At 45.6% G+C, this 15,518-nt stretch overlaps 2 protein-coding genes across 3 annotated transcripts; one reads left to right on the forward strand and one right to left on the reverse strand.

Annotated features, from left to right (window-relative positions):
- Positions 1-1,955: 1,955 nt before the first annotated feature.
- On the forward strand, positions 1,956-4,090 carry LOC101159459 (transmembrane protein 88). 2 transcript variants are annotated; one of them, XM_004076574.2, is made up of 3 exons: positions 1,956-2,449; positions 3,030-3,355; positions 3,619-4,090. In XM_004076574.2, the coding sequence occupies exons 2-3, from the start codon at positions 3,047-3,049 to the stop codon at positions 3,892-3,894; spliced, it is 585 nt and encodes a 194-aa protein (XP_004076622.1). In that variant the 5' UTR covers positions 1,956-2,449; positions 3,030-3,046; the 3' UTR covers positions 3,895-4,090. The 2 variants fall into 2 exon arrangements, with proteins under 2 accessions (XP_004076622.1, XP_020564673.1); XM_020709014.2 differs by lacking the exon at positions 1,956-2,449 and adding an exon at positions 2,582-2,926.
- A 1,568-nt stretch (positions 4,091-5,658) lies between these two features.
- LOC101165090 (procollagen C-endopeptidase enhancer 2) lies at positions 5,659-15,254 on the reverse strand. Its single transcript, XM_011483702.3, has 9 exons — positions 15,019-15,254; positions 12,882-12,990; positions 12,552-12,804; positions 10,736-10,860; positions 10,524-10,660; positions 10,146-10,447; positions 9,994-10,071; positions 6,718-6,888; positions 5,659-5,931 (listed from the first exon to the last, which is right to left on the reverse strand). The coding sequence occupies exons 1-9, from the start codon at positions 15,093-15,095 to the stop codon at positions 5,801-5,803; spliced, it is 1,383 nt and encodes a 460-aa protein (XP_011482004.1). The 5' UTR covers positions 15,096-15,254; the 3' UTR covers positions 5,659-5,800.
- Positions 15,255-15,518: the final 264 nt, after the last annotated feature.

The following is a 15,518-nucleotide window of genomic DNA, read 5'->3' on the forward strand; positions in this document are numbered from 1 at the left end:
TTTTGTTGCACCTGTAATGTTGGGGTTGGGGATGTGAGGGGCTGTAAGCTAGCGGGAGAGAGTGCAAACAAAGGAATGATGGAGAATATTAGCATTTTAAAACATTCCTTTCATTGTCCTTTCTATTCTGATCAGATCAGTAAATTTTCACATTTGATTAGAAACATCTGAAAGCAAAATATTTACAATAACTTTATTATAAACTGAGTAGCTTTATGTAAAGGAAATGTTAACACCTTTGCAACCTTTTTCTCACATCCATAAAATGAATATTTCATGGACTGAACAATATATATATATATCTGCAAATTTGTTTATTCAGTTCTTGGAGGACATATGGATTTAGGTTGAGTTTGCGGGTTGCTCTTCTGTTACAGTCATGACCACTGAGTGGCTCCACTGGGTTAAAGCATTGCTCAACGTATTCTCCATTAACCTAAATCTTCCACTAGACCAGGAGTCTGCAAGCGTCAACACTTAAAGCCCAATTCAGGTCGATTTCTCACTGATAGAAAAGAAAACACTTATTTGCATTTATGTCAATGTTACTGTTAAGATTTATGATAAACATAAAGAGAAAAAAAAGCCTTTTTGGAAATATTTTGAAATATGTTCACAAAACTTCCTTTCAAAATAAAAGACACCCTGTGTCACATAGGATCATCTCACTGCTACAAATGTAATAGTAGGTAGTTTGATGTCAGCAATGATTATTAAAAATATATATATATTTTACCAACTATCTTACTGCAATAAAGGAGAGCTGTATTTTTTAACCATAAGATGCACTTAAATTTCTTACATTTGTTCAAAAACAGAATCTGTTTTTAATCTGGTGTCCCTTAATTCTGGTTGTTACCGACCTCCAGTTGAATCGGTTAGTTCAAAAGGGGCCCAAGTCCAAGAGGTTTGTTTTTCCAGGAAATGATTTTAATTGCATAGCTTAAAGGGAGGCTACACCAAATGATTAATACTTTACCCAGATTTAGCACCAGTTCATAGCTTACAAATACTAATATGACTTTTATAATTTCAGAGGACTAGCAAACTAAAGTCTCTGAACTTGGGCCCTGAAACAAAACCCATGCAAGAGAGACCCAAGTCTAGGAATTTTGCAATTAATGCAATTTAAATGTCAAGTATAGTCAATTCATTACAACGGACTTGGGACTTTTTTGCAAATAATCAGATAGCTTTTCCTTTGAAGACCATAGAACATATAATATCTCTATTTTGAACAATTGTGGACTTGGGCCCCTTTTGAACTAACTGATTCAACTGCTTTTCTGTGGAACAATCTGTCAAAATGTTTTTTAATTTTGCTGTCCTGACCTATAGAAGATGGCAGACCCCTGCATTAGACTAAAGTCACAAAGCAGTGACACATCCAATTATAGCATGTTTGAAAAGCAGCGCAGGAGGTGATCCATAACTCTGAGAGTTTGGGGGGTTGAAAGCAGATGAGATCCACTGTGAGGATGGAGCAGCGGATATCCCCCTTCCAAGGACAGGAAGCCTGCTCTTCCTCCACCGGCCCGCTCAGACAGCAGCACCCGCACAAACACGGACGCTCTGGCAATGACAAACCCACCCTCTGCTCCCACGTCCTCCAGCCCTACTGGCATGAACTCTTTGATCATCTCTCCTCTGCAGCAGATATTGAGGCTCCATTATTGTCATCAGGGTATATAAAAAGAGAAGAAAAAAGATAAACAGAGTTAAAAAATAAGATGAAATCTCAAAAGAAAGTTTAATTTTTCCCTCTTTGAACTGAGCCCCTCTGGTTTCTTATCAGTCCCTTGATGGCCAAATTAGTCAGCGCCCTCCCTCGTCCTCATTTCCTTAGGTCCCTCTGACATGGGAGATCTGTTTTCCATCACGAGGTCAGAGGCCAAAGCTGCTGCTTGGCTCTACAAACCGCTCTGTCACCTCAGCCTCACTGCAGAGCAGCCGAGGTAAATGCAGATCCTGCAGAGCTGCTGGACTCCCTGTGAAAAAGACGGCTGAAAACCTGCTCCAAGGTTTGACTCCTCCTTTGGGAGATTCAGCAGAAGAGGGGGAAAGTGAAAAGTGGGCTGCCTAACCTGACTACTCTGATCTGTGCCAATAAACATTTGGTCCTCCCGCCCCCTGCTTGTGAGGGGTCGTTACATAAAGCCCCCCAGAAGCGGGTCCCTCAGACTGCTCAGCACAGGATACAGCCGCACCGACTCTCCATCTGGACTGGGAGCAAGGAAGCAGAATGTCAGGGAAGGAAGTGGGAAATCTGTGGCTTTTCTTCTGACGCACAGGTCCGAGGCAGGAGTCGGGCAAACGTCTGTGGACTTTCTGGAAAAACGGATCGACTGAACCACACACACCCCCTCCAGATCTGGGAATTTACAAAGGGAAACTCTTCAAATCGGGAGGAAATTCCTCAGATTCCCAACATCTGCAGCTACAGTCGAAGGTGAGTCCCACACACAATCTGAATGCAGAGGGGAGTCCAGCTTACTCTGATGACGTCAGGAAAGGAAGCAGATGATGGAAAGCAAGGAGTTACCACTTTTTTTTTAACTGTTTCTCTAAATCAGACGTTGCCACTTGTGTAGTTTTTTCCCAAATGAGCAGCATGGTTCCTGAACAGAAAGCGACGCACTGAAGGAAGTTTGCTGAAACTCCATTCTGATGGTTACGTCACAGGAAAACTGTCTATTAATGGATTCTAGCATATCAGAGGGAGTGGAGTGGAATGTGGAAAGAAGTCTTTGGCGGTTTTCTCAGACACTTTGGTGATTAGCGGGCCTTTTCTTGTTGCCTCTCCCTCATTGTTCTGGATTATGCTTATCCTGTGGGTTGGGAAGGTGGAGTCATGGAGCCCATTTCCTCCTCAGTCACGGCGACTCCATTTATCTGTGTTGACTCTCCATACATTTCATCGCTTTATGTAAGAAGCCATTGAAAACTGGCAGAGTTTGGACTCTGGTGGGAACTTGGTGGGGGCTCTGCCCTGCGTGGACGCAGCGTGACCGCCGTTTTTTTTCCTGCAGGTTGGACCGCAGCCACCATGAGTCTGTCACGGAGCGGGACGCTGGAGAAGACGGCGTCCGAGCCGGCCCGCTCAGAGGCCCGCTCTGCCTCCAGAGCGGGGTCAGGGGTCGTGGTGCCTCCTCCTTACTCGCTGGGTGGCAGCGAGGCGGCGGACGCCCCCCTGGAGCTGCGGGGGTCCCTGGACTGCTGGGCCTGCTCCGTTCTGGTCACCGCGCAGAACCTGCTCATCGCCCTGATCAACGGCGCGCTGGCCAGCCTTCTGTTCGGCATCATCCTCACTCCCGCCCTCACCATGATCATCTTTGGCTTCCTCTGCCACTCCACGGTAAGAGCAGACACCCCCACACTGAAGTGATTAACACCCCCCTCTGGGGTATTTTGAAGCCTGTACGTCTGGCGGTGGAATGTCAGCAGAACCTCTGTTTTTTCAGCCATTTGACACTATTTTCAGACATTTCTTGTCTTGTGTGTGTGTGTGTGGGGGGGGGGGGGGTGATAGTAATTCCTTGCAGCTGTTCTTTGCAGCAATGCATTGTGGGCAGACCGACTGATCCTCTGAGATTTCTGTGGTCCCCTGTTCGCCTACAGGTCCAGCCCAGCGGAACGTCCCTGTTCTGCTCGGACCTGCTGGACGACACCGCCTGCGTGGCGCTGCTGGTGGTGGGCTTCCTTCTGCTGACCCCTCTGCTGGTCCTGGCTCTGGCCGCCTACTGCCGCCTGGCCCGCCACCTCCAGCTGGGCATGTGCTTCATCCCCTACAGCCGCGCCGTCTACAAGAACCTGCCTCCGCGCCAGGAAAAGCCCGGCTGCTGGGGGCATCAGCAGGTGAAGAAGCGGGATGGGAAGGGCAGTGTTTGGGTTTAGGAGAGGACCCCACCCACGGCTCCTTTGGAAAGCCAATCAGTGCTGGATTTCTTTGCAAAAAATCTGTTTTAAATATCTGTCATGTGTAGATTGTCACTGATCCCTCTAAAGCTGTTGAAAATCCTGTTTGTATCTCCTTTTTTTAACTCCTTTTTATACATTTTTTTTATAATAAAGTGACTCACTGACTATTGAATGCTGAGTTTTGGATAAATGTTTTCACAATCAATCAAATGATGGATCTCTGGGTTTGAAGGATGGTTGCAGGTGCACCCATTCACCTGAGCTCCTCTTCTTCCATCACCTCCAAATCTTATAAATGTGCATCATCCATAATTTCTGGGTGCTTTTCTTGAAGCTGCACAGTTTTAGTCCCACTTCCTCTAGTTCTCTTGTGAGAACATGCCTCTCAAAAGCAACAAGCTTTTGTCGTTGCATCTTAGCAGGTTAAAAGTCTTTTTTTATTATTTGTTTTGCCGGGATCTCCCCTAACCTCAGATTTGGATTTGGTTTATTTCAAGCAATCAAAACAAAAATATTACAGAAGACAAACAAAATACACAAAAAATTTGAAAATCATAGAAAAGTGCATTCATTTCCACAATTCTGTTCAAAAAATGTAACTTTCTCAGAATATCGTGTCAGGACCCACTGTTCAATGTTTTCAATGCTGGCCCTGGCCTGGGTGGCGGTCTTGGTCGCCCGGGGGGCGGTTGTTCCCTGCCTGTTCCCGTGTGGCGTTGGGGGAATTCCGACTGCCGCTGCTGCTGCGGCGGGGGTATGGGTGTGGGGGTGGCTGGGCGCTCCTCCTCCTTCTTTTCACATTCCACCATCCATTTTAGAAGAACATAAACACTCACCTGAGCACAGGTGTTAGCTCACCTTTGCACTAATAGTTTGCATGATTGAATGAATGAAAGATTTCACACTAGTTGGTTTAAAGGCATAGGTATGCGTTCGTGAACACTATCTGTTTTGTGTGCATGTTGACATGTGGACATTTTTGCGGCTAGCAGGTGTGTTGATAATATTTGAGTGTGTGTGAACAGGCCCCGCCCTTTTTGTACTACATTTGAACCGTACCGTAACGATAAACAACCAGTAAACCTGTCTGCTCTATGCTGCTTCATGGTCTTACCCCCCTCCCCTCCTATTATCACCCTCCTACCCCCCCCATCTCTCTAGCGTCCCTCTCTCTTCTTCCCCTCTTTTCTTTTCTGTCCGGTCCAACACCAAAGATTTTCAGACATGATTGAAATTAATAAATTTTGGCCTCAATTACAAAAGGGGTTTATTCAGACATACCTTTGGTTTGTCTGAAGATGAATAACCCCTCTTGTTAAAATAAAATATGTCCAACACATGAGGCCCTCAGCTCTCATCTGTTTGCCTAGCTGTTGGACAGGACAAGTTAAAAAAAAAAAAAAAAAAAAAAAAAAACATAAAATAAATTGCGTATTCATCTAATTTTGCCTTTTCTCGATGTAAGATGCAGTTTTTATTTCATCTCTTTAACCCGTCTGGAGTGAAAATCCAGTTTATGATTCCTGTTTTGCAGACTTTACTAGACCATGTTTAAAGGCTTTTTTATTTTTAAAATGTGCCCTTCATTCCCGTAGAAGATCAGAGGTCAGTCATTCACAGAGGTGCAGCACACTGCTGAGGTATGACGTCACTCAACCTGCTGCCACGATTCCCGTCCAGCAGGTGGAGCCAGAGTCACCGCTCTGACATGGACATTAGAACAAACAGGTTTGATCTAAGTTTGTCAAAGTGATTATAAAATAGTCTTTATTCAGGTATAAATAGCAAACACAAAGTTTGACCAAAGCTTGTATAAAACAGTTAATTTAAAACTGTATGTGAAAAAAAATTAAAATAAGAGTAAAGTGTTTCAAGGTGAGCCTTAACATGGCTGCTTACTGATGTTCATCAGTAATTTCTGGTGAGGGGCTTTGTATGGAGCGGTGAAGGCACCAGGTTCCAGGGTACCGCGCCCCTCCTCGTCCACCTGACCCATGATGATGTAGTTGGAGCCTTCAAATCAGACAAAGTAATCAGATTACATTCACAATAATATCTTACATTAGAATAATAAAATACATTCTTCTTTTTCTGTGCCGCAAAGTTACTCTTTTGTGAAATGAGAAAAAATATACATTTTGGTTTTTAAGTTTGGGGTCAAATCAGGATCGGCTTGAGGTGAAAAAAAAACTAGAAATATGTAAATATGAATTTAAAAAAAAGAAATTAGAACATTTGTACATTTTAAACATTGTAAACTTGATGGAAATATTAAAAATGGGATGTAGCATACATTAGTGGCAAGGCTCTTCCAACAACAGATGCTGTTTTGGAGCGAAAATGACATCATCATACTCTCTCTCACCCGATCTCAATCATGTCCCAGTAGCAAATGGGCTGACATCCCCACCCCCATATGAAACGAGGGTCAACTCCGAAATCAAAAAGTCTGAACTTAAATTTTAAATTTACAACTGAAAGCAAAAAAGAAAAGAAAAAAAAAACTAAAGTTGTAAAAACAAACTACCAGCTGTTATAACTACGTTTTAGGTTGAAAGTTTTTTTTAAAACCAAAGTAATTAATTTAAATTTTTATTTCAATTTCACTTTAAAGTTTAAATATATTTATTTCAAATTTACAATTTGATTTTTTAGATTTTTGCAATAATTCCTTTAAGTTTTCAATGTTTACTTTGAGTTAAAAACTTTTTTCAAATGATAATTTACGAGTTTTTTTCATTCACTTGAAGCTGATCCTGATTTAACCCCGTACTAAATGTCAGTCTGCAGAGCTCTCACCGCGGCGAAACAGGGGACATTTCTTGCACCGGGACACCAGCTTCACCGCCATGGTTTCTCCCGCTTGCGTAATGGTAAGTCGTCCGGCTTTAAAGGCTTTGATGAGGGAGATGTTGACGACCAGAGTTCCTCTGGGCCCAGGAGCCATGGAGGTCACCTGACCGGTTATGACTGAAAAAGATCAAGCATCCTCCGTTAGACGGCTGCAGCTGAGCAGACAGACATGCCTCTGCCGGGTCTATGTCTGCAGGGTCTGTGTGTGTCTGCAGGGTCTGTATGCTTCTGCAGGGTCTGTGTGCGTCTGCAGGGTCTGTATGCATCTTTAGGGTCTGTGTGTGTCTGCAGGGTCTGTATGCATCTTTAGGGTCTGTGTGTGTCTGCAGGGTCTGTATGCATCTTTAGGGTCTGTGTGTGTCTGCAGGGTCTGTGTGTGTCTGCAGGGTCTGTATGCTTCTCTAGGGTCTGTGTGTGTCTGCAGGGTCTGTGTGTGTCTGCAGGGTCTGTATGCATCTTTAGGGTCTGTGTGTGTCTGCAGGGTCTGTATGCTTCTCTAGGGTCTGTGTGTGTCTGCAGGGTCTGTATGCATCTTTAGGGTCTGTGTGTGTCTGCAGGGTCTGTGTGCTTCTCTAGGGTCTGTGTGTGTCTGCAGGGTCTGTGTGTGTCTGCAGGGTCTGTATGCTTCTCTAGGGTCTGTGTGTGTCTGCAGGGTCTGTGTGTGTCTGCAGGGTCTGTGTGCTTCTCTAGGGTCTGTGTGCGTCTGCAGGGTCTGTATGCATCTTTAGGGTCTGTGTGTGTCTGCAGGGTCTGTATGCATCTTTAGGGTCTGTGTGTGTCTGCAGGGTCTGTGTGCTTCTCTAGGGTCTCTGTGCGTCTGCAGGGTCTGTATGCATCTTTAGGGTCTGTGTGTGTCTGCAGGGCCTGTGTGCTTCTCTAGGGTCTGTGTGTGTCTGCAGGGTCTGTGTGTGTCTGCAGGGTCTGTATGCATCTTCAGGGTATGTGTGTGTCTGCAGGGTCTGTGTGCTTCTCTAGGGTCTGTGTGCGTCTGCAGGGTCTGTATGCATCTTTAGGGTCTGTGTGTGTCTGCAGGGTCTGTGTGCTTCTCTAGGGTCTGTGTGCGTCTGCAGGGTCTGTATGCATCTTTAGGGTCTGTGTGTGTCTGCAGGGTCTGTGTGTGTCTGCAGGGTCTGTATGCTTCTCTAGGGTCTGTGTGTGTCTGCAGGGTCTGTGTGTGTCTGCAGGGTCTGTGTGCTTCTCTAGGGTCTGTGTGTGTCTGCAGGGTCTGTGTGTGTGCAGGGTCTGTGTGCTTCTCTAGGGTCTGTGTGCGTCTGCAGGGTCTGTATGCATCTTTAGGGTCTGTGTGTGTCTGCAGGGTCTGTATGCATCTTTAGGGTCTGTGTGTGTTTGCAGGGTCTGTGTGCTTCTCTAGGGTCTCTGTGCGTCTGCATGGTCTGTATGCATCTTTAGGGTCTGTGTGTGTCTGCAGGGCCTGTGTGCTTCTCTAGGGTCTGTGTGTGTCTGCAGGGTCTGTGTGTGTCTGCAGGGTCTGTATGCATCTTCAGGGTATGTGTGTGTCTGCAGGGTCTGTGTGCTTCTCTAGGGTCTCTGTGCGTCTGCAGGGTCTGTATGCATCTTTAGGGTCTGTGTGTGTCTGCAGGGCCTGTGTGCTTCTCTAGGGTCTGTGTGTGTCTGCAGGGTCTGTGTGTGTCTGCAGGGTCTGTATGCATCTTCAGGGTCATTGTGTGTCTGCAGGGTCTGTGTGTGTCTGCAGGGTCTGTGTGCTTCTCTAGGGTCTGTGTGCGTCTGCAGGGTCTGTATGCATCTTTAGGGTCTGTGTGTGTCTGCAGGGTCTGTATGCATCTTTAGGGTCTGTGTGTGTTTGCAGGGTCTGTGTGCTTCTCTAGGGTCTCTGTGCGTCTGCAGGGTCTGTATGCATCTTTAGGGTCCGTGTGTGTCTGCAGGGCCTGTGTGCTTCTCTAGGGTCTGTGTGTGTCTGCAGGGTCTGTGTGTGTCTGCAGGGTCTGTATGCATCTTCAGGGTATGTGTGTGTCTGCAGGGTCTGTGTGCTTCTCCAGGGTCTGTGTGCGTCTGCAGGGTCTGTATGCATGTTTAGGGTCTGTGTGTGTCTGCAGGGTCTGTGTGCTTCTCTAGGGTCTGTGTGCGTCTGCAGGGTCTGTATGCATCTTTAGGGTCTGTGTGTGTCTGCAGGGTCTGTGTGCTTCTCTAGGGTCTGTGTGCGTCTGCAGGGTCTGTATGCATCTTTAGGGTCTGTGTGTGTCTGCAGGGTCTGTGTGCTTCTCTAGGGTCTGTGTGCGTCTGCAGGGTCTGTATGCATCTCTAGGGTCTGTGTGTGTCTGCAGGGTCTGTGTGCTTCTCTAGGGTCTGTGTGCGTCTGCAGGGTCTGTATGCATCTTTAGGGTCTGTGTGTGTCTGCAGGGTCTGTGTGCTTCTCTAGGGTCTGTGTGCGTCTGCAGGGTCTGTATGCATCTTTAGGGTCTGTGTGTGTCTGCAGGGTCTGTGTGCTTCTCTAGGGTCTGTGTGCGTCTGCAGGGTCTGTATGCATCTTTAGGGTCTGTGTGTGTCTGCAGGGTCTGTGTGCTTCTCTAGGGTCTGTGTGTATCTGCAGGGTCTGTGTGTGTCTGCAGGGTCTGTATGCATCTTCAGGGTCTGTGTGTGTCTGCAGGGTCTGTGTGCTTCTCTAGGGTCTGTGTGCGTCTGCAGGGTCTGTATGCATCTTTAGGGTCTGTGTGTGTCTGCAGGGTCTGTGTGCTTCTCTAGGGTCTGTGTGTGTCTGCAGGGTCTGTGTGTGTCTGCAGGGTCTGTATGCATCTTCAGGGTCTGTGTGTGTCTGCAGGGTCTGTGTGCTTCTCTAGGGTCTGTGTGCGTCTGCAGGGTCTGTATGCATCTTCAGGGTCTGTGTGTGTCTGCAGGGTCTGTGTGCTTCTCTAGGGTCTGTGTGCGTCTGCAGGGTCTGTATGCATCTTTAGGGTCTGTGTGTGTCTGCAGGGTCTGTGTGCTTCTCTAGGGTCTGTGTGTGTCTGCAGGGTCTGTGTGCTTCTCTAGGGTCTGTGTGTGTCTGCAGGGTCTGTGTGCTTTTCTAGGGTCTGTGTGCGTCTGCAGGGTCTGTATGCATCTTTAGGGTCTGTGTGTGTCTGCAGGGTCTGTATGCATCTTTAGGGTCTGTGTGTGTCTGCAGGGTCTGTATGCATCTTCAGGGTCTGTGTTTTTCTGCAGGGTCTGTGTGCGTCTGCAGGGTCTGCGTCTGCAGGGTCTTCCCACCGAATTCGCTGGAGCAGAAGCCGGTCTTCACGGTCCCGTTTCTTTTGCAGATTTTGGGACACACAGGGTTCTGGGGATCTACAGGTGGAGAAAATGTTCATCAGATCCAGAGCGGAACTCATGGAGGAATGCTCGCAGAAATCTGAACCTACTCGGCTTATTTCCGTTTGGCCGGGAGGGGGTCACCCTCTGGTTTTCGCCTCTGGTTCTAGGATTATTCCTTCTTGGTGGCTTCGTGGGGGGAAGTGGGGCAGTGGTGGTGGGAATTGGGGGTTTTACCGTGGCTACAGGTTTGACCACAGGTTCTGGGGGGACAGATCTGGCTCCGGAGCCCACCGCCGGTGGCTGAGAGCCACGAGGGAGGCTGGTGTAGGAGGCGAGGAAGCCGTCCAATGGGACGCTGTAGTCAGACACAAACTGGACCAGCAGCTCGTTGCTGCTGGTGACGATGGGTCTGGAGGAGATGGGAGAAAAGGTGAACATGGAGGCTGAAAACCAGATCTTTCCCAGAAAGCTTTCACGCAGCTCACTCTGGGGTTTGATCGCCGCAGAACTTCCCAATCAGACGTGAATCGTCTGTCTCTTTGCCGTTGAAGAACGCCACAAAGTCAAAGCGACACTCGGTGTCGGCCTCCACCACAAACTTATCAAACTTCACCTGGATCACCTGCAGGCCGGACACAAACAAGAGCTTTAACTGTCGTCTCAGAGTCAAAGGAAGTCAATAGAGGGAGTTCCCGACCTCATCCGGTCCCACAGTGATGAGCCAAGAGCAGCTGACCCCGAGAGGGTACTTCCCGTCAGGCCAGTTCGGCGTCTTGATCTCTCCCTGGCTTTTTGTCATCTTTCCACCGCAGATCTGGGATTCTGAAAGCAGCGACATAAAGACGAGAAGCTGAGAGCTAAATAACTGAACTGATGTCACAGCGGATTCTGTTTCACGCGGTTAAACCCAAATGCCGTTTTGTGATGATCTGATTGGAAGCCACTTTTTTACAAAATAAAGAGAAAAGCCCTTCCCCAAAATTGGAAATTAGACAGAAAGTAAACCAAACCGTTATTGGAACACGGCCACAACGTCCCACTCCGATCATCTTTAATCCATTTTCAAAGCGTTACCAGAGATGATGATGTCGTTTTTAGCCAAAATCCAAAAACCTGTGTTGTTTTCTAGGACATAGTTTAGCATTTATGTTGACAGTTAGTGTGAAGCAACCCCGTCCCCTCTTCCCCTTCCCTAGCTTGTGGCCCACCCAGTGTATGTTCTACAGCACTAACAAACAATTCTTCTAATTTTTTTCATCTGCTCTTGATTCACAATCATTAAAAATAAAAGAAATACTCAGAAATGAAGTCTGAGGCAGATTTTCTTACTGCGTGTCCTCTATCATGAGAAAACAGCCACAATAACATGTTGAAGCACTATTTACATTGTCTTTAAAGCTTAATGTTAACTGAAATAAAGAGCATATCAAGCTACGTTCACACGAAGCATGTGACGCATGTTCAACAAAACGCTAAATGCTCATCATTGAACTTGCTTTTAGCGTATGCCATTCACACTGGACGAGTAGGGAGGGGCTTATTCTTCTTTTTTGTACTGTTTACCACCGCATGTCTGCCACCTACAGTTGAAAGAGACTTGGTGCAAAAATAACGATGCAGGTCAAATCTTTCTCTAGGCTTTTTCTTTCACAGCTCTATTCCAATTTTTGACAGACTTGGTGTTGTATCATTCCCGTCGGGCACAAACCGCTGTTTGTAATTCCTCCTCCATGACCAACTTTTGAACAGCTGGGCACATCAGTGAAGTAAAAGGGACGCCATCCTTACACCATTACCAAATCTGAGTCTCTAATTGGTCAAAGTATTACCTGGTTTAATACTTTGAATGCGCATTTCCATGTGCATTCTATGACATTTAGAACACAGAGCTTGAAAACGGTCGTAGAACCCTGCATAGTGACCCGTGAACATAAGAAATTTGAACTTGGGAGCCCGAAACGCGTGCTTACATTGCAAGTGGCTGCTTGAACGTCGCTTCAAATGAAATTTTTGTTTATATTATTATTCACGTTGAAATTCAATACTTTCCTTATTATGAAACCTCTAAATGAGCTTCCTTAGGGAAGTTGCCGGTTCATTCCCCTCAGTCATGCTTTTGGAGCTCTACTCTCTTCTCTAAACATTTTGTGTCCTTTCTGTGCTTATGTTTAACCCTTTGAGGCCTGAATTTATTTCCAGCAATGAAAAAAAAAAAAAAGATCACGTAGGCTTTTGCTTTCCTTGATGCTAAATTAAGGGGACTTTGGAGCCGAAGTGGTTTGCTGAATATCTGGATCAAGAGATGTTAAGGGGTTAAAAGGTCAACCGTTCAGATTTCAAGGACAGAGGTTCTCCTAGAAAAAAAAAGATAAACCCGTCCTTTCTCGGTTCATCCGAAATATCATTTAATTAGTGTTAATGACAGCTTCAGGGTCTTTCCTTCAGAGAAATGTGATGCTTTTTAAAGTAACGGGCTTCATCATCACTTTGCAATGTGAGATGTGTAATCTAACCATAGGGTTGGGTTGCTTTGAAAAAGGCCACAAATCCTGAGCTCTGCGTCTCCCCATCCGTCACCATCTCCAGCATCATGGCGTTGGAGGAGGAAATGAGATTCCCGGGCCGGAAGGTTCCACAGAAACGGCCGAGCTTCTTCCCCACAGCAGAGTGGTCGCTGTACACATCCAGATAGTCGTAGCGGCACTGTGAGTCGGCCTCCAGGTCAAAAAGGCGGAAGTTGAGGGTGACCACTTTTCCCTCGGGGACCTGGAAAGCAGATAGAACTCAGCGAGTCACATCCTGGAGGAGCGAGCTCAGCGTTTGGACGGCGGGAAGTGACTCACGGTGATGCGCCAGGTGCATCGGCTGTTGGCTTTGTAGGAGCTCGGGAAACCTTCGCTGCCGACAAAACCGGACTCTGCAACCAGGTCTCCTCCACAGAGGAATATCGGCCTGTGAGGAAACAAAGCTGCTTCAACAGAGATGCTCCTCCTTTATCCTCTGTATGTGATCTGACTAAAGCTCCACATTTATTTCAAACACAAAATAAGGCAGATTTACTGCAGTTTGGTGGAAGATTCAAACGTTTTACTTCTGTCACACGAGGAGGTTCTCATTTTTAGAGTGAATGTAAATGGATTCATGTCCTGCAGGGCATGACAGCTGCTCATTTACTCCTCATCTGTGTTCACAGCCTGGAAACAAGGAGAGTTTTCTTGTCTGCTGGTTTTCTATACCTGGTTTCTAGAGCTTTGATCAACACCTGCGTCTTTCTTAGTGTAAAGTCAGAAATGTATTTATTTATTTTTTCCATCTGGCTTTATTTATTTGATGCAGAGGATCGGAGGTATTTTTGGCTGTTTTAAATTTTTTCTAGTGAGTAAGTAATAAAAAATCATCTTAAGAAGTGAAGAAATCTCTGGATTTTCCTGCATTTCATAAGTGTTTTCCTTACAAAAGGACAGACTAAGAGCTTCGAAATGTTAATCTAAAAATGCATTAAATTATTGAATTTATTTGGTCTATTTTCTTATTTTCCCTGCTTATATTTCATATTACAATATTTGAAATTAAATGTTTTTATTTATTATTTTTACAGTCAGACAGGCCCCTTTGGGATTTCCTTTTTTGTAAGAAAACCGCCGTATTCAATAATTACATTTTGAAAAGATTTAAATTTGAGTGAAAATACATTTCATATTTGTGCAGAGAGAACTCAGCGATGTGAAATACATTTTCCAGTCTTCTTTTGAACCTTTGAATTACTGCCCCATGTGTGAGGGAGGTTTCATGTCTTCAACGAAGTTTTGTTGCAATGCTTTGGTAAATATTTGGTCCACAAATGTTCTGTTCACTGTGACAGACTGGCGACCTGTCCAGGGTACCTGCATTCGCCCACATGTGGCCGGGATAGGCTCCAGCAACCCCGTGACCCCGAAAGGGAAAAAACAGTAGAGGATGAATGAATGAATGTGTTGTTCATTCCAGACTCTCATCAATAGGATTGTAATAAATGCATACAAATTGCACTTTTAGCACATTTTTATTCAATTGATTTTCATTTCTCATTCCCATTGTCATCGTTACAAAATTCTTTTCAACCTTCAAAATAAAAACCCAGAACATTATTCTTGTGTTTTTTTCCAAAAGGAAAAACACAGAAAGGCTAAATCAAATCATTAAAAGTAACACCTCCTTCTTTTAATACAGTTTTATTTAATTTTCAAATTTTCAGATTTTTTATTTCATTCAGTAAAAAGTTTTGGGGTGTCTTCAGGAAGGTTGATGAACAGGTGTTTTTTTATTTTATCAAATTTTATAGCTTGCTAAGTAATATTTTTATAAAGTTAAAATTAAATTTGATTTAAAACAACTTATAAAGCAGAGAAATGTTTTTTCTGTCACAATAAAATGTAAAAAAAAAAAAATTTGGGGGACAAGGCACGCTCCAGTTCTGACAGAACCTTTTGGAAAGTTCTTTAGCTTTCCAGGAACTGTAATCCTTTTATTGGCGAGGATAAAAATGTCTTCTGTCTGCAGCTGAAAGGCCTACAGCCTGGAGGCTGGTCTGTAACGAGGAACGAAGCCTCTACTGCTGACGTCATTTTGAAGCACAGAGCCTCACAGGGAGGACCTTTTCTGTTTTAAACAAAAATGTGCTTCACAATTAGAAAAAAAACAACTAAAGTTTGATAAAAACAGAAGGAAAGAGCTCAAAGGGAAATTTTCTGTTTAGTAGGGAATTCAAAATGTCCAGATTTGACCCCCTGGGCAGAACAGAGTGTTAACATCTGTGGCGGCTGAAGTTCTGCAGACCCGCAACATGAACTATAAACTTTCAGCACAAAGAGGGGAAAAAGACACACACAGTCATGAGAGAATCCCACTTCCAGGACTTTTCCTCCTGCTAAAACTTTCCTCACTCGGAATTGGCTCTATAAATGCTAACGTCAGACTTGTGGGCGTGTTTCGTCTCCTCACCTGGTTTGGTTGACCTGCTGGGCTGTTGTCCATCCCGCCGCGGCGAGCAGGAGTCCACAGATGCAGAACGCGTGCATTGTGGTGAACACAAAGCTGAGAAAACTGTTTCGGGACAGAGGAGGTGAGACGAAAGAGGAGGCTATTTGCTCTGAGTAGGCGGAGACTAAAATCAGAGATGCTGGAAGGATAATAAAAGAGCCGTGAGGGGGGGTGAGATGAAGGAGCAGAGGAGGGTGGAGACGACTTTAATTGGAGCCAGATGTTTCCAGGGGGGACATCAGCTCCATCGAACGGGAAGAATCCACGTCCGGCCTCAGCGGTTCCGAAATATTCTGGAAAGCTGGCCATTACCTCCACGCCGTGCCCGCCCGCTCATTAAACGGGTTACACAGGTGGAGGGGCAGCCTGCAGCACACTGAGCTCAGGGGGGCATTAAGCCTTTGCATTCTTCTGCAAATCAGAGTCAATCAGGTTCCAGAGAGATGTGAAACAGCAGCCTT

This window comes from Oryzias latipes, chromosome 14, assembly GCF_002234675.1.
Source record: "Oryzias latipes chromosome 14, ASM223467v1".
Lineage (NCBI taxonomy): Eukaryota > Metazoa > Chordata > Actinopteri > Beloniformes > Adrianichthyidae > Oryzias > Oryzias latipes.